This window comes from Amphibalanus amphitrite, unplaced genomic scaffold, assembly GCF_019059575.1.
Source record: "Amphibalanus amphitrite isolate SeventyFive unplaced genomic scaffold, NRLGWU_Aamphi_draft 001613F_arrow, whole genome shotgun sequence".
Lineage (NCBI taxonomy): Eukaryota > Metazoa > Arthropoda > Thecostraca > Balanomorpha > Balanidae > Amphibalanus > Amphibalanus amphitrite.
Window position 1 is genome coordinate 75,923 of NW_024883106.1, and position 23,928 is coordinate 99,850.

Here is a 23,928-nt window from a genome sequence, read left to right on the forward strand (position 1 = left end):
ATGAAGATGTGATCGCTCGACCGCACAGGCTAATGTCGTAAACTCGATCGTGCATATGAGTCTGCATCGATGTAAAGATAGCCCGCGCGGGGCTGGGGTCTCCAGCCGAACGCGCGGGGCTGGGGGGGGGGGGGTAAATTTTACCCCCCCTGTTATCTCCCGAACTAATGGTCCGATTTGGAAAATTCAAACGCCAATCGAAAGCTCTCATCACGAACTAATAAAAACATGTACTTAATTTAAAGTTTGAGGTCAAGGTCAAGGTCAGGTCAAGGGTACAAATTGCAAGTTTCTACAGTATCGGCCTTGCACCGTAGTTGCCGAAGAATGGAGTCATGGACTGAGACTGATCGCCCAAAACGTGTTCTTAGGCTACCAAGACAATATTCGTTGCATACAATATCATTCAGAGGTCAAGGTCAAGGTCAGGTCAGGTCAGGTCAGGTCACCAAAAAACAAAATATAGAAAAGGGCATGTGCGACACATGTTTTATGGGTCATTTTACTCATAGAATTCAATAGGCACACTCAATAAGTGATATGGACCACCTCTGGATGAATTTCAGGTCGAGGTCAGGTCAAGGTCAGGTCAAGTGAGGTCAAATTTTGAAGTTGGTTGTTAAGGCCTAAAAAGGTGTCTATCTGATGCAGTTTTTCACGGCGAATCGAATGGTGCTATTTTTGTTTCCGTACGAGGTCTAGAACTTCCAAAAAAGTCATTTTTCAAAAAAATTGTGTGTCGTGACGTCATAAAATTTTGAATAACTCCCACATTTTTGAACCGATTCTTCTAAAATTTGGTATGTAGGTGCACATAGACCACTTCTCTGAAATATATTCCGGTTTTTTCGATAGACTCAAAATTTTGGATTTTATGATGATTTTCCCAAAAAAGTCAGTTTTTTGAAAAAAATTTAGGCCAAAATCCAAAATTTTCAAAAACCGAGATAGCCATTTGATAGACAAAGTAAAATTACGTATAACATTTTTTGTTACGTCTTGATTCCTTTAAAAATGAAGATGTTAGCGGCGTTTGAACTTTTGCCGTTTTTGAGGCGAAAATGGCGAACATGACGTCACTAAAACGTCAATTTCTCAAAAATTTTCCGACGGATTTCGCTCAAATTTTCAGGGAACGTGTCACATTGATGTAAGAAAAGGTACTGAAAGTTTGGCGGCGCTGCGCGCCGCCGTTGTTGAGATATCGCAAAAATTCGTGAGGGGGGGTAAAATTTACCCCCCAGCCCCGCGCGGGATAGATGATCTCGTCCTTCATTCACGGATCAACCTGTTCAGCTACAGCACAGAAGTGCTGCTCTATCCGTACTTACATAATCTGTCTCGTCCGGTACCAATCACCCAGCGCCGTCCTTCCCGTGACAGTCGCAGCAGTCACTGTGCTGCACATACAGGAACCGGAAACGGCCGGAAGTGAGCGTTTCCGGTGGGCCGGAAGTCGTGCGGCGCGACAGACACACATCACTGGCGTCTGCAGCGGACGGCCGAGTACTGTGTCCGGTATAGACGGCAATGGTAATTGTCCTGCGGCGACAGCAAGATGGACGGCAAGCCACCGGGTCCATTGTTGGCTCTGGTATAGCGAGCGAACGACAGCAGTATTTTGTCTGCGACGTAAATGGAAAATAGTTCTTCTTCGTAAGACTATTCAGTTTTTATCAAATGGATAATGCATTCATTTTGATGGCGATGAATAAAAGTGTATTGCATTTTCAGCTATATTCCATTTAATTGAAATGTTTTACAATTTCATAGAGCACTTCCAAATATTAAAAGTCATTGACATCTGGCACAAGCCAATGCACACCACTGCTTTCATATCACAAAATGGAAATATATTCCACATCAGCGACTTTTGAGCGCATGATTTAGGAGCCGAAGACAAAGGGCCAACAAATCTAACGCTATCACTGACAGAAATGAAAGTTTCCTTTACGGCATGAAAATATTCAGTAAACTTTGATTCCATGACAAAGTCGTTTTTAAACGATAAAATGTTTTTTTTTTCTGTAATCCTACGAGCAAAAGGGCGAGGTCAGTATAAGTAATTTTCCCAGTGCCCTATTTTTCTCAATTTGCTACGTGTCTAGGCTTGTCTGCTTTGCTGTGTTTCTCACAACTACTGGTAGCGTAATGTATATCAATTGAAGAAAAGATTACAAAAAAGGAAATTAAATGGCACTCCGTTGTTTGTTCTGCTAACTTCGACCACCAACCGTGGGTCGTTTTGACTGAGCTTTCCAGACTGTACGCTGACCTATGTCGGCTGTGACTGAGGCCCCTGTGGCTCTACTGCGAGCTGCGATAGACCCGGTCACTGCCACGGACTGCTGTGCCCTTCTCTCTCCCTCTCCCTCTCTACCCCCTACTCTCTCCCGAACGGGGCACAGCCACCGGACCGATCCGCGCTGCCTCTGCTGCTGTCGGTAGGGCTCAGATGGCTCCAGTCAATGGTATTGCCGCAACGCTGAGCACATATTTGTCTGGCCGTCCGCCGTACTGGTGGCTAGCCACTGTAGCAGCGTGTGGCCGGCGTCGATGGCGGGTAGAGAGAAATAAGAATTGTTACTCCTGTCTGCCTATCACTTACCCATTTCATCTCACACTGCTTTGTCATTACGGGCGCTGCTAGAATCTCCGACGTAACAGTATTTCCAATAATCTAATGATTAATCAATGATCGTTTAATTGCGACGTTGTCTGGTGTTAATTCCCGTCCAAACAGTGTCCCCCGGTGACTCGGTGAGCGGCGGCGGCCTGTGGAGCCACCGACACCCTCCCACCGGCCCGACCCGCTCGCTCACCGGCTGTTTGGCCAGCTGGAAGACGCGACAGCGGAGCAGCGCCGTACGTCCGGCCGTCACCGTCACGTTGTCGGTCAGACTCAGGTCGAAATAGGGCCCGGCCGTGTTGGGTTCGTGCCAGTCGCCGGCCGCTGCCGCCGCCGCTGCCGCTGTGGGGGAGAAAGAAGAGAGGCGGCTGAGCAGAGCTGGAAGCACATGTGTGTAGGTACATACATCGAGCATACATTGAACATCACTGGACGAAGCCTGGGTGAGGGGGAGCGGGGTCCGCTATAGCGGACCGAATGGCAGGGATGAGGTGGGGGAGGAAAAGAGTTCCGACCGCGTGGTCAGCAACATTTATTATGCAACATAGCCGTGTGTTTGTTGTGATAAGCGAAAATAGACTGCGGGTCTTTCAAAATTCATGGAAAAGAACCATCATCAAGAAAACAAATCTGCTGGAGTTTTCGGGAAAAGGTCAAAAGTATACCTCCCGTGATAAGCAAGCAAAATTGTAAAACTGAATTGAAAGGTTTGGCTTCAACCGCTATCGAAATTTCGAAGAACAGGCTACGGAGCCACAGAGTAAACTAAAATTCATTGAAAACTAGTGAAAAACAATAAATCCCAGTCTGAATTTTCGAGTGAACAAAACGTCAGCTTTCGCCTTTCAGTGGCCTTATGCAAAAAGTTCTTGCCTAAAAAGAAAATGAAAGCCTTTCATTTTCTTCTTAGGCAAAACTTTTTCTCCTTCCTTTATTTACTTCATTAATAATAATCAGCAAAGTAGTAAAGCCACAAACCTGTACAAATATTCAAACACCACTGAAATAAACTTCGATACAATTACTTAAATTTCGTTTGCCACCAGCAGGGAGCCAATGCCAGCCACGGCTGTATCAACTATCGATCCGGTTGGCACGGGGTCGGAGGAATACTGTCTCTGGCTGTGAGCTGTTTTGCTCTATCTGTCTGTCTGCCTCGTTGGTATGCACGAAACACACAAACCCCCAAGCTTAATGGTAAGCCAGCGGCATATTGAAGCGATTATCATAAAACCCTGAAACAGTTTCAAAGGGAAGGTGATTTAACGAATGAGCTAAGCAAATACACATAGCCAGATAACTCAAAGTATAGCTTTTTCCATGAGTACATGTGTTTCCATGAGTATATGAGTACATGTGTATGTAATGGAGTTACATACTCATCGGCTTTTATTGGTAGCAAGATAAAAAAACAACGAGGTTCTATGCTCGCACTACAGCTTGTGCGTCTAATGGGGCAGATGGATTGGCAACAAGATCAAAACGAAATATGCCAGCCCTCATTAGTAGAGACTATAGGTCCTAAAGTGCCAAGTTTTCATAAGAATCTTGTCCTAGATCGTGCGTTAAACTTTCTACGTGTAACTGTAAAATGAATGCAGTAGCTGCAAGCGACTGGTATGTAGTTTGAAGTGGAAAACTGGTATGTAGTTTGAAGTGGAAACTTTTCAAATCTGCTCACGTCGCTAACTGCTCCGGTTGCCGGCGGTTATTGGAGTTTTAATGTTAAATGAGCCCATTGTGCTTACGGTGCGCTCTGTAGCCGCTGCTAAATGGCATTGCTCAGTACGGCGGCAATGGCCACCAGCCCCCACTGATGACCGATAACGTCATGCAGTGAACGGTCACGCAGTTACACAACCTCGCCAAGTGGCATTCTGAATGCGTGAAACGTGCACGTCGTATACCTGGGTGCATACATGATGCATAATAAAATATGTGAGGTAAATATGAGGCGTTCAATCCAAGCTAAAGCTGATAACATAGCGGTAATCTGGGAAAGGTAAATGTGTAAGTACAATCACAGCCAATGTATTGCTGTAGAGAGAGATAAGCAAACTTGTTTTTGTCCTCTAGCTTGGTTTATGGTCATAACTTTACTTAAACCTATTAACGAAGCAATATTATAGAAAATTACACTGCTAAGTCGTGCATCCTCCTACACACGCTGAAACACGCTTGTCGGCTTCAACGAATCGAAACTTTTGGGACGACGGCATTGACCATGCATTATTGGGCACTAGTGCCACCCGACAATCATCTGGCATCAATTATTACCAACAGGCTGGGTCAAACACATTCCATAAAACGTAAAATGTCTAATAAAGGGAAGCAGTGTATCGCATCGCAGCACATGAGAAGGCCACGTGATGAACGTTATAACATCATAAGCAGAGTAATGCGACTCACCAGTCATTGTATGGTAGCATTAAAATTATACAACTCAATACAAGATACTGACGATTTGCTGGCCACGAACGCTACCGGTCCTATGAGTCGTATTTCGCTGTGTTTTACGTCCACTGTTTGGCGCTGACTGGCGTGCTGTGACACAGTTTCGTGTGAGGTGTTAACAAATGTGCTCGATGTCGTGCCTGTGGTCGGAAAGTAGCCGCCGTGTCGGGCTGTCTTGACATTGGTAACCGCCGACAGGGTTCCTGGAAAATCGCCGGTCCGAGATTGGGTTACGTAACCGTCACATAGAAAAGACGCTGCAGAACACTCATGCCTTACAGCTCCAGCATTAAACACTGCAGTAGGTATTTGCAAACAAACCCAGTATAATTTAACGACAACAATAATCGTTTGCACATGCATTCTTCTACCCCTTTGAATGGCAATCATCAGGCAATCATGATCAAAATCCACGTCTTCCGTATTGATGAAACTGTAACCAAGTAATCGAAGCGAATGCAGGCTTTACGATGACCATAGCCAATTTGTGGCCGAGTTCTCTCGGGTCCATTTGGCCCCCTGTCGCATGCCACGCGCCTGTTGTCATCGTTTTGTTCCGGCGGGCAGTTTGGCCCGTTCCGCCGCTCTGCACGCGATCCTGCCTGCCGCGGTGTCAGCCACCGCCATCAGCGGCGCCGCAACGCTTGCCGCGCACCACGCTGACCCCGGCTGGGGCGCAGCGGCCCCGTTCGTGACCCGGCCGCGGCGTGCCGACGCTGTCGCCTTCGTTAGGACGATCGATTTGGGCCGCCCCGAGGACGGAGGAAGGGGTGGGGAGGACGGCTCCTTCCTAAGGGTGCCGTGACCGGACGTGGTTCATGCATAATGAGCGATCCTGCGGTGGACAGCGGCCGGAGGTCGGAGGGCGACGGCGGTAACGAGAAGACGGATCGACGGATGGACGGACAGACGGACAGATGGACAGACGGACAGACGGACAGACGGGCAGATCAACAGACAGACCAGGCAGACGGATGGACAGACGTACAGGCGGACGGACGGACAGACGGACAGACGGACAGCCGGACAGATGGACAGACGGACAGACGGACAGACGGACCGATGAGGTTGGTCAGTCGGTAGAAATACCATCATGGGATATTGAAACATCTCAACTCCCAAAATGTCTAATGAACCCGTGAAAACCACTAGCAAGTTACTTACGAACGCATTGGGAATCCAGGCTCTAAATTATTTTGGCATTGCAATGCTTCTTAACATATTACTAGTAAATGTGTTACTGGAGGACGCATGACGTTGATATATTCTGGAACGAAACATGTTATCTGAAAAATGCAAGAAATTAATGATGCTCCCTGAAAACATATCATCGTAACACGCAGCCTCATCAATTAAGTTAGGTTCCTTGTTATTAGTCTGCTATGAAGTACAAAAAAGGTATGAAACAGAGTGAAACGATTCTAAATAAATGAAGAATGGCTCGGTGCAAAATACAGGAAGGTGGTAGATGCTGCAGCAAGACAAATGATATTTGCTTATGCTACATGGTGTCAAACCTTGGGTTCTTCAAAGTGCTTGCTCTCAGGTAGATAAGGAAGCTAAAAGATAAATGAGGAGCCGTTGTTATGCAATGCGATTGGTGTGCCCAATGCGATTAGTTAGTTAGAATTGCACCAAAAGTGGGTAACGCCATAGTCTTACCCCATCCGCACCCAATCCCTCTGACGGTTTCACAAAATCAACTGAAAATGTGATCATAAAGCGCCAGTTTCTGCATAGAGCCTTGGTTTCCGCCACAGTCAAGCATCTGTCGGCGGCCTGGCAGTGTAGGCTGTGCCGCACGACTTTCGCGTGATGCGGTACAGTCTACCTTCACGCTCGGCTGAAGGCATGGGTGCGGACGGGATTGTGGGGGCTGGAAGAACGGCCTGAAGAACGGACTGAGCTTTAGTCTAGACTCATTGAGCTCCCCTAATTGTTTTTAAATACTTTAACTAACTTAATGATTGGAAGCATCATTGGAGGAAGCGCTCATGTTAAATGCGTTCTGGATCAAAACATGTTCCAAATAAGACCGTCGGCAAACGTATGCACTTGTGCGTCCCTTGTTAACAGCCCCACCATTATCATTTTGTCCCTTCATCTGTGGCTCATCATCGGCGCCGAGGAGCGATCGGGCGGTGTTCGGAGCTCACTGCCGATGGCTCGGGACGGGGTGCGGGGGCGCCCTGGCCCACCATCGACCCCTGGCAGGCGACCCGTTGGCTGACGAATGCTAACGGGTCGCGACACGGCGCCTCACGCCGCTTACCGCCATCCTCTGAATCCTGAATTCACCATCAAACGCCCCCATCTATCTTCATCCGCCTCTACATAACTTCCCAGCCTTCAAACATCTAATGACTCTTACCTCAAGGCCCCAACCACCTTCCGCCTATACATATGCATCAAATAAAGGTAACGAAATCAGACAAATTAGGTAAAAAAGGTACGGTGCGGAAATTAGGTACCGGCTCCAGCCTCCTTGTCGTCTACCAACTCTATCTCTCTCTCTCCCTCTCTCCCTCTCTTTCCCTTTCCCCAGCCTCCCGACAATGCCAGTGACTATTCCGCCGAACCGTCACTGTACCGCTGCAAAATACATGGCCGCCGACAGGTCATCACAGAGCTGGCGTGATGTCGTGATTTATTACCGCTCTAAATCACGGTAATCACGCTGGCAACCGTCCGTGAACGTTGTGACCGGCGCGTGCGGCCGAGTCAGCCCCGCACGAGGGTGCGCTGTGCCGCACGGAGGCACGACACAGCTCCGTCCACCGGCCCAGACCAAACACTGACGAACGATTGGTGCTCAGACACGGGCCACTAATGGAAATTTACCGCGGCCAATTTGCCCATGGAGATTTATTGGTAGCAAAGCAGGTATGGCGTCGGTGTGATTTCTGGACCGAGCCCGAGACAATGAGAACTCCAGGAACACGACAATTCCAGAAAAACATTAAGGCAGGATGCCACTAAATTACGACAATCTATTCCTTAAAAACCGGACAAAATGATGTAAGCTATTGCTGTCGCTTATACTTTTACCTAAAAATGTTGAGCAATGCTTCTTCATTAGTAGGTACACGGCTATGGTGACATTCATTCTGTCCATCGTTTTTAAACACTCGCAAAAAGATTTCATGTAGGAGAATGTTTAGAAACGGAAAATGCCTCCAAGGAAAGGGATAAATGGATTAAAATATACATAGATATATTTTGCGTGGCAAAATGCGCACAATACAGCAAATATACATTGTAGTATCAGCAATGCCCGCCAGCATATCTTATTGATTCACCCCAATTATATTTGCATTATCACATCCACAATGATCTTGTTATGTGTCCGCAGAATTAATAAATGCATCCCCGGTATCATGGTTACTGCACGGCTAGCTCGAGTCAGGCTATAGTTTTCAAGTAATATCGACATCACAAGTCATATATCACTTTTGCAGCGTTATCCATATAACTAAGGCGCCAAATTTTTATAATAGCTAACGTGAGGATAAACCAAACACGCCAATATGAATCCGTCGCTAGGCCGCCCGGTGCACATCTTACACATCTTATATAGGAATATTGAGCTGACCAGTGAGCAAAGTAACTTTCATGCAGGTATCAATGTTCTCTAATGTTACTTTGTACTCACAGGTTCTTATCGTATGTCGGGATATATAATACAATTGATCTGGCAAACAACTACGTATGGCGCCCATTGCGAACTATTGTCCATATGCTTCAAGCAAAGGTATGAAGGAAGGGGCCAGCTAATTATCTTTAACCTTTTTTTCGTCAGTCATCCTTTCAGAAGCAATATTATATTAGTGCAGACTTGGTTAAATTAGGTTCATTTAGGTATCAGATAACCAGTCGTGAATATAGTCCATCTATCAAAAACTTTAAATATTATGATATGGTGCGCTCACGTTCTAAGTACCATGTCTTCGAGAAGGTAAATAGGTATTATATTTAGCTAGCTGGATTTCTGCTCCACCTCAACGGTTATTTTATATGAGGACTGAACTAAAAGCATGAGGCAAGACTTTTGCTTGTTTATAGGCGTTCTTTGTGAGTTCAAAAAGGTGACCTGCAGAAAGCAGGGGATCAAGTAATTCATGTGTTAGAGATAGCACCGGTGGTATTCGGGCACTCATTTCTCCTCCAACGCCCAAAATCTGTTTAAAATTTTCGTTCTTTTCTACACAAAAATAAAAATTGTATATCATCCTAAACATCATCTAGGAAAAGATCGTTTCAAAATACACAGAAGGAGAACAAGGAAGCGAAATCTGATATTCTTTTGGAAATTTGACGATCCTTCAGAGGGAATTTGTGCCCCGCATTATCTCAAGCCGCTTTTCAGGATTTGCAAGTGAGTGTTACTTATGCCTAGCGTCATGTGTGCCGATGATTGAAAGTCATGACGTAATTCACCGATAAGAAGTCATTGAGTGTCTCCAAAACAGCCTGTCAAAGCTCATGATCTAATTGGGCGCTTATAGACCGCTCAGCTGCAGGTTTACCGGTCACGAGACCACCAGGTCAGGTCACTCACCTCTGGCGTCCCTCCGCTCTGTGTCAGTGGCCGCGCTAACCACCGCCAGACCCCCGAGCCACAGTAGAGTGCCGGCGGTCCACATATCCGGTCCACGGGGGCCGCAGCACTCAGCGCATCACGACGGCACGCTCCACCCGACACCTCCCTCCGACGGCGAACTGGGGACGCGCCGACCCGACGGCCGGCCGGCCGGGCGCGCGCACAGCCCCACCCCTCCCGCCGCCCTCCCCCAGCACTGCCCTCAGGCACCAGCCGAGACCGTAGAAAACGGACGACCCTGGATCTTGAGATGGGCAAGAAAGTAAGAAGGCGGCAAGCCGGGCCTTGTGGATGGTAGGTTCGGTGGTGGTAATATGATATTGCACAAAGTACAAACTACTGTCGTGAAAAGGTATGTGACGATGCCGTTGCTTCTAGCCTGTCAAGGCCTCCATGGACCATAACATCGGTAAAACTAATGCATTTTGATTTGATTTTGTGAGATACTTGTTTGCCATGTATATTTGCGTGACCGGTCACATCCACCTACTATGGACGTCAAACCCCTTGAGACCCCACTTTTTTGCGATAATTTTTAAATGCGTCAACTCTCGTTGACAATATTCTGGCAATGTGTGTTTCAGAGCCTGCCGAAACTTTTATTACAAAGGTATTTTGACGCCAAACGATTATGAAAGGTACTTCTCATTCACTCGTAATGCTAAGGTAAATTAAGGCCCGGGCAGAGGCTTGCGCTCGGCCATACTCGAGCCCCGCCACCAGCGCCATCTGCTCCTAATGTCATCTACCAGCGCCCGCTACCGCTACCAGCTACCGCCCACCATCAAGCCTGAATGGAGCGAGAGACGCGAGTGACCGGTCGCCGGGCAAGAGGCGCCGGAGGGGTAGGGCGGAGCTTAGCGCTGACGTCATTACGTGGCTCCGCCCCATGAGCGCGTAGCCTCTACCCAAACAGCAGATTCGGTCCGTGAAATTTAACATTACGAGTGAATGAGAAGTACCTTTCATAATCGTTTGGCGTCAAAATACCTTAGTAATAAAAGTTTCAGGTTCTGAAACACACATTGCCAGAATATTGTCAACGAGAGTTGACGCATTTAAAAAATTATCGCAAAAAAGTGGGGTCTCAAGGGGTTTGACGTCCATAGTAATCGTACCTCAAACCTTATCTCAATATTTGTCCAAAGTCTTTGAGCTCTCTTTAAATATTTGCATGTTATGTAACAAAACGTAGGAACGTACTTTTTAACGACAATTGCGAAGTTTCAGCTTCTCATACTAACTTATATGGAGGATTTGAATGCGAATCCATTAGCACATGTCTAATGTCTACTTATATCGCCGTTTTCTTGAAGGAAGGCGCAGAGCCTTGGCAGAGCCTTGACACGCCGACATTTTTGGTAATTTCTTAATTGATTTATTTTTGCGTGGTGATTTTTTTTTATTTAGTTTAGTCTCAACTAAACAGAGACACTGTCCAATAGCTACGGTTTGTTATTCTACGGCATAGACAGGAGCTCTGTTCTTTTTGTGACAAGTATAGACTCCTTTGTGATTCAGAAACTCTGCCGCACCAGGGCCGGAACATTAGCCAATTGCACCGCGGTCCGGGACTAATCCAGTATTCCCTTGGTCATGTTCTATGTAGTTGCATAGTTGTTTGCAGTCTGGCAAATTACCACATGATTGATGTGAAGGAAAGCCCAACATATAACGAAGAAAATCGTGATACAGGCTTATCGCAATCAACTTAGTGCTACGTGATCCTACTTCTAAATTCCTTTGGATGGAGGAGCGTGTCATAGCTTGATGAGTCCTTGAACACGAGCCCTGGGTAGACTGGTGCACTTTGAGTACGTCTTGAGAATGACGGAAACATGGCTTGAGTGATTCATGCATTTCGCATGCATTTATCAAACTTGAAACTCGCATGCCTTAGTATCAACAACCTGTAGCACGTTATACTTAGCTATAGGTGCTTGTCACTTCTTCTGGAGAGATGGCACATAAGTAAGTCAATTGCAGTCAATCAGCTCATATCCTTCTTTATATTCGTGATGTCATTTACACGCAAAGTTTGTATTCATTGCTGTCATACATGTATTTAGATAACAATTTGTTGAAGTTATTGCAGGCTTTTTATTTACAACATGTTATATCTGTGGGCCTGACCTGAGCAATACACAAAGTTCCCTGCCTTATGCGCAAACCATGTGCGCAAATTATTTGCTCAGCGGGTGACCATTGCAGGCGAGCATTAACTATTGTGAAACCTGAGTAGACCAAGCCACCCTCTGAAGCCAGTGACGCCCCTATCGCTCCCCCTCCCCGCTCCATCCTTTTGGAGTCGACACCGCGCGGAGGACGATCCGGTCTCCTGTCGACCTGTGCCGGTGTCAGTGCTGTGGCGGTCCCGCCGCGCGCTCAGCCGAACACGCCGCCGCCGAAGCCGGCCGTGGACGAGACGGCGGCCGTCTCCACCTCCTCGGAGACCACCGTCTGGGAGGAGGAGCTCGTCTCGGCGATGGCACCACCGCCGCCGCCGCCGCCGCCGCCGCCGCCGACAGCCACCCCGCCGCCGCCCATGGCCTTGCCGCCGCCCACCACTCCCTTGCCGAGGTGCGGCGTGGTGACCACGATCACCGGGCTGGCGCCGTACCCGCCGAAGCCGTGGCCGTGGCCGCCGTATCCTCCGTAACCCACGAGTCCGTAACCTCCGTATCCGTGCCCGTAACCTCCGTATCCGTGCCCGTAACCTCCGTAACCGTGTCCGTAACCCTCGTAGCCTTTTCCGTGACCGCCGTAGCCTTTTCCGTAACCACCATAGCCTCCGTATCCGTATCCGCCGTGTCCATAATCTCCGTATCCGTGTCCGTATCCGTGTCCGTACCCGTGGTACGGATAGTGGTGGAAATGGTGGAACTCTTTCTCCTTGTTGTTCTTTCCGCGTCGTCGTCCCCAGCCTCCCCAGCGGCGACTGTCGTCGGCCAGAGCGGCCACCGTCAGCGCCATCAGGCACAGGGCCAACACCTGAGGACAGGGGATGGGTCAGTGTCACAGGGGGCCACATTAAGCACAGGGCAGCATCACAGGAAGGTTACGATTTTAACAGGAGTGTAACGGGTGTCAGGGCCCACTTGTGCACAGTGACAACCAAAGTGATGGAAACCTGCATAGCCGAGGAGCTGTTGGGATATTACGAGCGTCAAGAACACCGTCCGAACTCCGAGGACATACTGGCATTATGCGTCTCTTCACAGCGTCATTGGGCATCCGTTGTGAACTAGCAGACGGGGAGCCAGCGAAGTGCCCCATGTTGAGCACGGGACGGTATACTCACTGCCCGTGCAGCACTATACAGGCGTGTCTCGCGGCCCACACCGATCACGGTTGACCCGGGACCTGCAGGGTGGGACCGGTCAGGGCGGGGTCGGCCCCTGAACCTGCCACCGGCCACCGGTCACTGACCGCCACTCTCTGGGTCAGTGAGGGTAGCAGGGCGACCCGGGCAGACAAAAAGCGGTGCTGGCTGGTGAAGGTCAGGCCAGTTTTTCTACCCTGAGTAGTTCTGCGCTGATGCAATGAACTGGTATGTTGTGGGTGGCGGTGCTAATGGTAACGAGAACTGTTACAGCATCGTACGCAGCCAGTGTCCATGGTGTGCTTTGTGTGCCTTTGTGAGAAGAGAAAAGCAGCGTAGACACGGACAATAGTGCATAAGCACATCAGTTATTTCTGCTATACATCATTTGCCATGTCAGCATAGACACAAAAATGCCTTAGGTCAAATATGAAGGTAGGTACAGGAGGATCTTATTCAGGAAGTATTTAGGAGTATTCTAAATAGTTAGTTTTTATAGACATGCCATTTCTCACTCATACGACTAAAGACAAAAGATACAAAACGGACATTAGTGGGTATGATTCATCCTAGGTCATTTATAGAAATCGTTAAAGTTCGGCGAAGGTGTTCTAGCCTGCGCCTTGTAGAGCTTTCCCGGACTATATGGGTTATTTTTCCCAAAGCCATGTATACGCATTATAAGGGCACTGATATCTATTTAGATCACAGAGGCTTGGTATTGAAATGTCAGGCTTTCAAAACTTTTGGATCGTGTGACACATATAGTTTATTGAGGCGAACATCGCATTGCAAATTAATCAAAACTCATTATTTTGATATAAGCATCAGATTGAACCAAGGTCATATCAATATCGGATTAAGATCAGGTCAAGGTCAGGGAAAAACTAGGTCAAGGTCAGATAATTAAAACAAAATATATTTATTTGTTTTTATTCTATTGATTGATTTATTTGTTTATACTTGTTTTTTGCTTCACAATGATCCCTATTTGATGCAGCTTTCGCCGGCAATATAAAAGAAATCTTAGGTTTGCAATACATGCATCTGAAGAACAGTCTACAGACAATCTAAGAAATAAATTATTATCATGGCCGAAATGAAAAAAAGAACAATACATTTGCAGTGCTTTTATCAAGTGAGATTCTTAGGCACATCTCTTCGAATGAGCGAATAGGTTTATCCAAGTATAAAAAATAACGATGGAAGGAAAGACATTGTCTTTGCCGTATCGAAGTCCCCACCTGCGATTCTGCACATTTTAAATTATAGTCAACTCGGCATCCCCCCACCGGCGCCAGAGTGGAGTGTTGTTAAATACAGCTGTCAGGAGAAGTGGTTCTATTAGCCACTTTTATCCTCGAAGCATCTGAATTGACTTTCAATTTCAAACCAGTGTTTGGTAGTCCATGACTATCGTGGAACGAAGCTGGGCTTCGTTCACGGGTCACCGACGGGCGACGACCATGTGTAGAACGAAGTAAAAAAAAAAATGAACTACTATCCATCCAGTTGGAGCCCTGGTGGTCGCTCAACAATTTGGATCAGGCACAATTATGACCAGTATAACGCCTTTTGGGGAGACTAACGGAGCGAGCGAGAGGGTGAGCCTTGCACGTGCGAAATTTCGACGAGGTACCTCCAGCTGACTTGTGCACGGCACCCTACGAACCGGTCTCTAGCGATGTGCCAAATTTGAGCACAATCGGCCCAGCCGTTCTCGAGATCTGGAAGCGGCACCCTGCACGTGCGCACGTGCAAAATGGGTCCCAACTGACTTTTGCACGGCACCCCACTAACCGGTCCCTAACCATGTGCCAAATTTGAGCGCCATCGGTCCAGCCGTTCCCGAGATCTGGAATCGACCCCTGCACGTGCGCACGTGCAGCAGCACCCCAATTCTGGCACATGGATATGCATTGCCTAGTAAGTGCCTACCTACATGCCAACTTTCAGCGCAATCGGCCAAGTAGTTACCGAGATATTGCAACAATTACAAAAGTGACACCTCTTCGTTTTGCACGTGGCACGTGCATAAGGGGTCACCCACATGCATCGGCAATAGTCGAATACTTGGTAGAAGGAATGAAGCTATCCTACAAAAATTACCGCGTGTAAATCGGTCGAGTGGTTGCTGAGATATAAGCGTCGCAGAATCGTGACCACGGCCGCTCATACTCAGAAATTTCCGTTAATCTGGAAAGACTGCGCTCGCTTCGCTCGCTCCGTAATCAAGATATTATTCATTTTTTATTTTTAGAATGTAGTTTTTTTGCGAAGGATTTCTTGCAGAGTCTCAACTGCAAATATTCCTATTTCATCCAAATAATTGTGTAAGGAGGTTTAGCACTTAGCAGTGCTCTTTTTGTTGTTTTTTTTTTCAGGCGTTTTTTACAGCCAGCATGTATTCAATTGATACCGGGCTTCTCAAAAAAGTTAGACGATTTTATAACTAACGTATTGAAGGGTGTATCAGTGTAACAAAACATAATTGGGTATCACCTAAAAGCCTCATCAAAGACATTTCGTTTGAGGGGATTTCTATCCTCGGCAGTCGCCTTTCTGAGCCGCGCCGAGGTTATGTTCGAGATGATTCCCTTTTTGCTCGATGCACAGTTTAGCCCGACGCAGTGCGACCTCTGATGCAGCACGACCTACGGAAAGGTGCAGACGGCACACCGCTGACTTCACTGCATCCTTATGATCTTCGGAACTTTTTGGGTGGTTTCAGTACACCTGGAACTTGAGGTGGTCCTATAGGAAAAAGTCCGGTGGGGTTACGTTCGGAGAATTCGCCGATCACGGGCGTGTCTCGAACCTCGAGATCACGCGCCGCCCGAAGCGCTCCCACAGCCCCTCCCGGTTTTCTTTAGCGGTATTGGCGTGGCACCGTCTTGCTGGAACCATTGGATCTTAAGCATTTCCGGATCTCTGCTCATCCTGATATTGCAGAACCCTCCAAAACGTCGCCAGAGTCACCCGATATCGCTAACCATTGAAAGTCTGAGTAGCGCATCTCTCACACGAGTGGTGTTCGCCGTGAGCCTTTGATTGGATTTATGGCCGCCGCTGTGTTCCTTGAATTGCGTGAACCTATTGTCAACACTTCCTCGAGCCAGAAACTTGTCAATAATGTGAAAAATTTTGTTTTAAGATGTTGCTCTCTTTGCCCTAAAGTGTTTGCGGATCTTCCGTGGTGTCGAACCGACCGACTTAGTCTGGGAAAGCATAATTTCACGAGTTTTGCTTTTACTTCTTAAGACCACGGCTTCATTTTTAAGCTCAAATTATGGTGTCATATAAATCTACGAATAATTCCCCGTTTTTCCACGTGCATTGATTTTGCTTAAATGTTGTTAGGGGTCCTCTATTCGCAGAAGAAATCCGTCTAACTTTTTTGAGAAGCCCGGTATTACCTATACGCTGCATTTATTCGTACTCAGGGTATGGATTAATGCAGCTCAAGTATTTGGTAGTTAACTTTCTTACTTTCTTGCTTGTTTGTTTTTATTATTCTTGTTTTCTTGCTGCTATATTTGAATGGTCTATTTCCATTTACTACTTGACAAATTCGCATGTAACTACCTATTTTTTTCAAACACTCATTTTCTTCTTATTTTAACCCATTAATGCCGCTTGGGTCATATATGACCCAAAAGCAACATCTTAACATTTTTTCTAAATGGAGGCAAGTGGCACTTTGAGGAACTTGTGCGTGTGTTTTGTTGGATTTGTGGGTTCAGCGACGAGCGTCGGAGCCGCATAAAACTCGTGTGAGCTCGTCCACTGAAGTTGCTGGAGCCCAAGACGACGGGACTGCACAGCCGCCGGTCACTGGCAATGGCGCGCCGTCCCAAAAAGTAATATTATGTTATGTTTGAACTTTACTATCTATTGAATGATCGTCCACCTGGCATCTAAATTTGTCTGAAAAAGACATGATGTATATTTTTGCCCTTCCTGTCGCCATCGGATAACTTTTTTTCCTCGATAAATATCCTTGGGTCATAAATGACCCAGCCGGCAATAGTGTTGTCAATTTTCTCGTATGTTGAATACAAGGGAAGCAATTGATGATTATACGATTATTTATTTCTGGGGGTTGTGATCAGATCACAGTGGCGGATCCAAAGGAGGGGGGTCATATGGGTCACTCATGACCTCCCCTGGGACCCGAGGGCACCACCGACCCATCAGGGGCACCACAGGCCTAGTGTTGCGATGTTGGGATATCATGAGCGGACCGGTTGTCCGGGGCCGTGACGCGGGGCGGGCCGGCGACTCGGCCGGCCGAGGGGCACCACGGGCCTGTCAGGGGTACCACAGGCTTGTTAGGGGCACCACAGGCCTGCAGAAGCACCATCGGCCTAGCAAGAGCACCACAGGTCTGTCAGAGGGCACCACGGACCTGCCAGGGGCACCAGCCAGAGGCCTGCCAGGGGCACCATCGACCTCACAGGGGCACCACCAGCCTCGCACGTGCACCTTGGGCTTGTAAAGGGCTCCACGGGCCTGTCGGGAGCACTTCAGGCTTGTCAGGGGCACCACAGTCCTGCCAGGACCCAGGGGCACCAGCGGCCTAGCAGGAGCACCACAGGCCCGCCAGGGGCACCACAGGCCTGCCAGGGGCACCACAAACCTAGCAATGGCACCACAGACCTGTCAGGGGCTCCACAAGCCTGCCAGGGGCACCTCAGGCTTGTCAGGGCCCAGGGGCACCACAGTCCTTCCAGGGACACCACAGGCCCATCAGGCCTATGGTGTCCCCTCTGGAGCACCAGAGGCCTAACAGGGGCACCACAGTCCTGCCAGCGGCACCAACGGCCTCGTCAATGAGACGTTGCAAAGCATTGCAATGCAAAGCCTCTTAATATTGTTTGGCTGAGACCGCTATACAGTATACACAATAAGGTATCTAGCTAAATCCGTTTTCGTGATAACTCCTTATTTGTGACTATGCCAATGCCGGTTGGGTCATTTATGACCCATACTTATAACTTGAGAACCGATGGAACAATTGTTTTAAGCTTGCACAGTTTTCTTACTGGGACCCGTGTGGCTAACATTTGTTAAGGACAACTAAAGATTCCAAAAATAAAAATTCCGGCATTAATGGGTTAATTAGTCACCGTGTGACCGTGCGCAAATAATTAGCTCAAATAGTTAAAAGCCGTTTTCACGGCAAGCATCTCGTGCACATTTGTTTAACATTTGGTGCATTTTTGGAGCAGATTTGTTCAAATTAGGCTCTAAACCTTCGCCCCAGTGCAGTGTGTGTGGGGGGGGGGGGGCATATGTTACCACCCTGACGCGTTTTTTGCGTGTGAATAAAAAGCCGCGGCGCGTGCCGCTTGTAGTAGCTTTTTGTACATCAATTTTGGACAATGTGTGAAATTTTTTACCCCAGGTCATGTCAGGTCAGGTCACCAGGTCAAGTTAACTGACCAAGCCTGAAAAAGTTTGCAATCATGTCCAGCCTGCACTGTTTGTCAGAAAGGTTTTAAACTTGGTGGATTGCATGATGTTATGGGCGCCTATAATTTGTATACGCATCTCGGATTTTTTATATCCGTGACCTAAGGTAAGTCAATGGAGAAAAATGAAAATGCCTTTAGATCCGTGCGTACGCATAGGAACAGTCCAAATATTTCAGAATAACAATGATTTGAACCACCCGTGACGACCAAGGTGTCTTTTTTTGCTGATAGCCTCTAGAAAGCTCATCCGAGGTCATTTAAGGCTACAAACAGATTTTTGCCAATAACTCTCGATTGGAAAGAGACAGTGGCGGATCCAGGGGAGGGCAAAATGGGCATTTGCCCTCCCCAAATCTAAATCGTGTGGACAAGGCTATTTTTTTTGCCCCTCCCAAAGACGAGAAAATCTTATAGGGCGTCGAAATTCGATGCCTATCTGGACGTGAAGTTTATTCCGAAGGAAGAAGCTGACCGCTCGCTACTGATAATTTGGGTCGGTATGCTGATAAATGGGACTCTCCGAACTCAATGCATGCTGGTATAGTCAAGATAACTTTACTACTCGGTGTAGCGTGGCGTTGTAAAGTCGCTTGGTCACCGACCGCGACGGTGGGTCGGGGGTCGCCGAATGGGTCGGAAACTTTTGCCCTCCCCAAACGGATCGGCTGGATCCGCCTCTGGAAAGAGATAGGACGCTGAGGATGGCCTCATTGTATTCGTCTTGTTGAGACGCATCGGATGATATGCAACATAGACCTTTTCCGGTCAGGTCATGATCTTGACCTGAGGTCAAACTTTCAAGTTGACCTTTCAAGGTCAAATTATAGTTTATTCGACGCGTCTCGGCGAGTGAAACACGATTCTGGCAATAAAAATGTTCTGGTTCTTTTTTAGTCAAAAGCTATCGTCGAAAAACACATTTCGTAAAAACTGCTCTTTTTTTGACTTATTGCCCTCTGGAGGCTAAACCGTTGACCTGAGGTCAATTTTGATGATAACCTTATCAAAAGAAGAGTTCAAAAGCTATCGTTTGCTTTTCCATGTGTTTTTCTAGCTTTCATAGTTCCTGAGATAATTGCATATTTTCTGAGAAATATAATGACATTTAGCAAATTTTGACCTTTGATGACCTACAGTGACCCCAATTTTGCTCTAAGATGAAAAATGACCGAGGTACTTTCAAGCGTACGCATTGAGAGCTATCGACTGCTTTTTACTGCGTCTTTCTAGCCATCTTAGTTTTTGAGTTAGAGGTGGGTGGTAACATATGCCCCCCCCCCCCCCCACTATGGCAAAGTTGGCCGAGACCGCCACTGGGGCGCGGGCTATGTTTTTTAGTAGTGATCAGCTGGGGCGCACTAGTCCCTTGTATAGGTACCTGATTTTTTTCAAATTATCAGACGTTATTTTCGATGAAAACACTTAAATAAATTGATAGTGTGAATATACTTGCTGTGAGCAGTAATCGCCACGCACTTTGTATGTGGATCGCTCTTAAATATAAATACAATATAATACAATACAAAACAATACATTATACAACACAATACAAGTGGTGTAGTTTTGGTCAAGTTTGGTGCATTCGTCAGATAACCCGTCGTGAAAACGGCTAAAATGCGTCTTTTTATGCGACATTGTCACCGTAATGATATTCAGGAAGCCATCATAGACCTGACCTAGCGCTAATTATCATTAGATTTCCCGCTAATGACCGTTCAGATGACATATCTTCCAAGAGCGGACGCCCGTCTCGCCGTGGCCGCCTCCGCGGTCGCTCCAGTGCAGCGGTCTCGGACACCTACCAGTCGTCTGCCGGGACTCATGTTGCTGGATGTCGGTGCCGCGCCGGTGTCGAGTCGGGCAGCTCACTCGGTCCGGCCAGTGCAGCCCACTGGTCGGGGCGCCTACTCGTGGGCACCTTATAAAGCCACGCTCAAACCACCCTGCCCTGCCGGCTTGCCTAACGCTCAGCCACAGAGGAAACGGCGGCTTCCGAGCAGCGCTGGTACGCAACAACACGCTCAGTAACAATCTGCTGCGCTGGAGCAGGAAAGGACAGCCCAGGGAAAGTACCGAGATACAGCACGGGGCCAGGTCAGGCCTGACAGAGGCCATCTCCGGCTACGGATTTTGCACCCTCAGTTCCTATCACCCTTCCCCTATAGCCGCTCAGACCATCATCAAACAAAAACCGAGTGTTTCCAGTGACGAAGAGGAGCAGATTATGCTCAATTTTCAAATTTTAGGTCACTGGTTGACCTCCCAGGTCACGTCAGTAACCCAAAGCTCGGGAAAATCTGAACCTGCAGGCTGCAAGTTATCTCGTGATATTCTTCACATTTTTTAGCGAGGTCCTGACATAGAATTTTGCATTTGTTTTGATCGAAGATGATGTATGTATCTATTCATGGTCTACATTTACAGTAAGTCGGGTCAACTCAGGTTGGGTCAATCAGAAGGCGTCCTGCCGGCTATCCACAGTACAAAGGTGTTACTGAAACACTTCTGGACAGCTTCACAGCATGTTGCATCAGCATAGACATCAAAGCTAGTTCTCAAATGTTCACATGGGTACGCGCTGAATTCAAAATAAGCTAAAAAAAACTACCAGGAAAAATGTTACCAAAAATTCAATCGAGTTCATCTAAGGTAAATGACCTTCACCTGACCTTCACGTGGATTTGGCAGCCACTATAATGCATGGGACAAACAGCATATGTTGGTCCGTTCTTATCGTAAAAAAGTCTGGAAACGCACGGATAATGTGGACTGACATCCACCGAATCGCTACTCTGGCGCCTTATACTCGGTCCCGAGAAAAAGATCTCAAGTCAAAAGATATTTGGGTCACAGTCAGTAGGTATACAATTTAGGGAGTTTGTAAAATTAATAAACCTGAAACATTTTACAGCCATGTTTTGCTTTTTACGCGAGTTATTACGAGCGAGCGAGCGCAGCGAGCGAAGTGAGTCTTTTCAATATAACGGAAAAATCTCAGTATGAGCGGCCCGGCCCGGCCCGGCCTGTAACGCTTTTGAGAGGCTTATATCTCAGCAACCGCTGGACCGATTGGCCTGCGGTCTTTTTTGCTGGGTAGCCCCATCCCTTCTACCCCGTAATTGACTACTTTTGATACAACTCAGTGACCGTCGTGGCACGTGCCACGTGAAAAGTCAAGGGTGTTCAAGCTGTTTTGCAAAAGTAGTGATTTTGAGAGGCTCATATCTCAGCAGCCTAGGCGATTGACTTGCGGTAATTTTTGTAGGATAGCAGCATCCCTTCTACCAAAAATAGGATACTCTCGATGCAGGTGGGTCACCCCCAGTGCACGTGCAAACTACAACAATAAGAGGTGTCAAATTTGTTCCCATTTTAATAACTCGGTAATTACTGGGGCGATTTCGCTGAAACTTGGCATACAGGTAGGCACTCACCAGGCAATGAATTTCCATGTGTTGCGGTTAGGGTGCTACTGCACGTGCGCACGTGCAGGGGGCGTTTCCAGATCTCGAGAACGGCTGGGCCGATTGCGCTCAAATTTGGTACACGGTTGGGGACCGGTTAGTAGGGTGCCGTGCAAAAGTCATTTTGGACCCCGTTTGCACGTGCGCACGTGCAGGATGCCGCTTCCAGATCTCAGGAACCGCTGGGCCGATTGCGTTCAAATTTGGCACACCGCTAGCCAGGGGCGGATCCAGAAAATCTCCAAGGGAGGGGCCATTAGAAACCAGGAGGCCCCCCCCCATAATCCCACCTGTTGGAGGCCCCATCTTCCCACTTGTTGGGCCCCCCCCCCCCAAAAAAAAACTGCGTCTATTGAGCTTATCTAGCTGTTCAGGCAACATCTCAACATCTGTGCAGGCTTGGAGGCCCTCTGTGCAGGTTAGGAGGCCCTGTAAAAGTGGTCATCTCTGTGAGTATAAGAGACCTCCAAGTTATGAAAAGCTTTACCAATCTTCTAACAAAGAAGTCTTCTCAGCTAGTCTTCTAAGAAATAACTAAGTGGGTAGGTTAAAAAAAACTCATCGGATTTCGGCCACTTTATTTTCAGGAGGCCCCCTTTTCAGCTTTTTAACTTTTTTAACTTTTTATTTTATTTTTGAATCGGCCAAGGGGGGGGGCCATGGCCCCCATGGCCCCCCCCCCTTGTATCCGCGCCTGCCGCTAGCGACCGGTTAGAAGGGTGCTTTGCACAAGCCCGTTGGAAGTACCCTCTCGCCCTTCCGCACGTGCAGGGCTCACTATCTCACTCGCTCGTTCTTCGCCCAAAAGGCGTTTTACTGGTTCGTAAAAAATAGAAGTGGGTGTTCATAGTCCGTCCAACCCCTCCCCCTGTGAGGGCTATGGTGTAAACGTTTAAATTATTCGTTCATAAGACCTCGACTCAATCAATTTGAAATGCTTCCTGGCAAAACTACCACCGATCGGGAAGCTAGTTGATGCTCCTGGCAACAGGCCGTTAGCGATCCGGTGTTATGGTAGCGCGTTTCGCCACGGCCAGCAGTCACCGTTTCATCAGAGCGTGCGGGCGGCGCCGGGCGGCTAATGCGTGCGACCGGGACTGGTAGTGTGACCGGCGACCGCGGGGTCAGCAAAAACCAGCCGCTCCGTCCGCGTACGTTCTTGTGGCGTTGATTAATAGTTGTCCGGTTTCGTTATCTGCCGGCCCTGCTGCCCTCCAGACAGACCATTGACACATGGCGCGACAATCAAGGTCACCAGTCAGCTGGTAATGAGTGACATCGGTGCCGACCTGGTAAACAGAGACAGGTAATGACTACCCATGCATTGTTGTATAATATGTGTATCAAAAAACTGCTTTGGCCACCTCCATCCATAAGGGTGATTTTGGAGAAACGGCAGATGGAGAGCTGATCGTTCAACATACCCGTATCATCGTATGCTAACATAGCCCACCATAGCCCACCTGTTTTACCCCATTGGTGGCCGTAAGCGGGGATAAATGGGACTACAGAGACTCATAGAGATCCGATTTTTAGCACGAAGCCGATGACGATGCGTGAAAAAGAAAATTAGCTCGCAACTGTAACAGGGTGTTGGTCGGACTGTATGTTCTCCGAAGGTTGTCCTCTCCTCTCCCGTCGGACAGGGTTCAGTCGGACGGCCTCCGTCCGAGGACCGCCCTCCCTGTGGTCCCCACGCCGGCAGGCAGGGCTCCTGCCGGCCATCAGTTGCGTGTCGCTGCCCCACCGGGCCCGGGTAACGACAGGTGACGCGGCCATCGGGCCAGTCCTGACCGACCCTCCTGCCAATTGAACAATAAACCCCGCTGCCAGCGCTCAACAGTGGCAATCTGTTAATTTCCAACGACCGATTCGACATACACCTGTCAAGCAAATTACAGTGGCCCGGCGGCGGCCAGCGGGAGATGCAGCTTGACATGAAACATCGCCTGACCGGGCCGATCCTGGGCGACCTGACGGGC

General features: G+C 48.0%; 2 protein-coding genes across 2 annotated transcripts in view; both read right to left on the bottom strand.

Moving 5' to 3' along the window:
• LOC122374155 (limbic system-associated membrane protein-like) overlaps positions 1–9,827 on the bottom strand; it is a 73,775-nt gene extending 63,948 nt beyond the window's left edge. The window contains exons 1-2 of the mRNA XM_043352744.1: positions 9,642–9,827; positions 2,823–2,971 (exon numbers count right to left, since the gene is read on the bottom strand). Of these exons, the coding sequence (XP_043208679.1) occupies positions 2,823–2,971; positions 9,642–9,726 (234 nt within the window). The 5' untranslated portion in view covers positions 9,727–9,827. The remainder of the gene's footprint in view (positions 1–2,822; positions 2,972–9,641) is intronic.
• Positions 9,828–11,658: 1,831 nt separating this feature from the next.
• On the bottom strand, positions 11,659–20,410 carry LOC122374152 (glycine-rich RNA-binding protein 3, mitochondrial-like). Its single transcript, XM_043352737.1, has 2 exons — positions 20,285–20,410; positions 11,659–12,674 (listed from the first exon to the last, which is right to left on the bottom strand). Exons 1-2 carry the CDS (start codon positions 20,303–20,305, stop codon positions 12,069–12,071), a joined length of 627 nt encoding a protein of 208 aa, XP_043208672.1. The 5' UTR covers positions 20,306–20,410; the 3' UTR covers positions 11,659–12,068.
• Positions 20,411–23,928: the final 3,518 nt, after the last annotated feature.

Coding starts and splice junctions, on each gene's coding strand:
- LOC122374152 (XM_043352737.1), bottom strand. CDS start 20,305: ATGAGTCCCGGCAGACGACTG. Junction 12,675..20,284: donor TGAGTCCCGGCAGACGACTG/GTAGGTGTCCGA, acceptor CCCTGTCCTCAG/GTGTTGGCCCTGTGCCTGAT.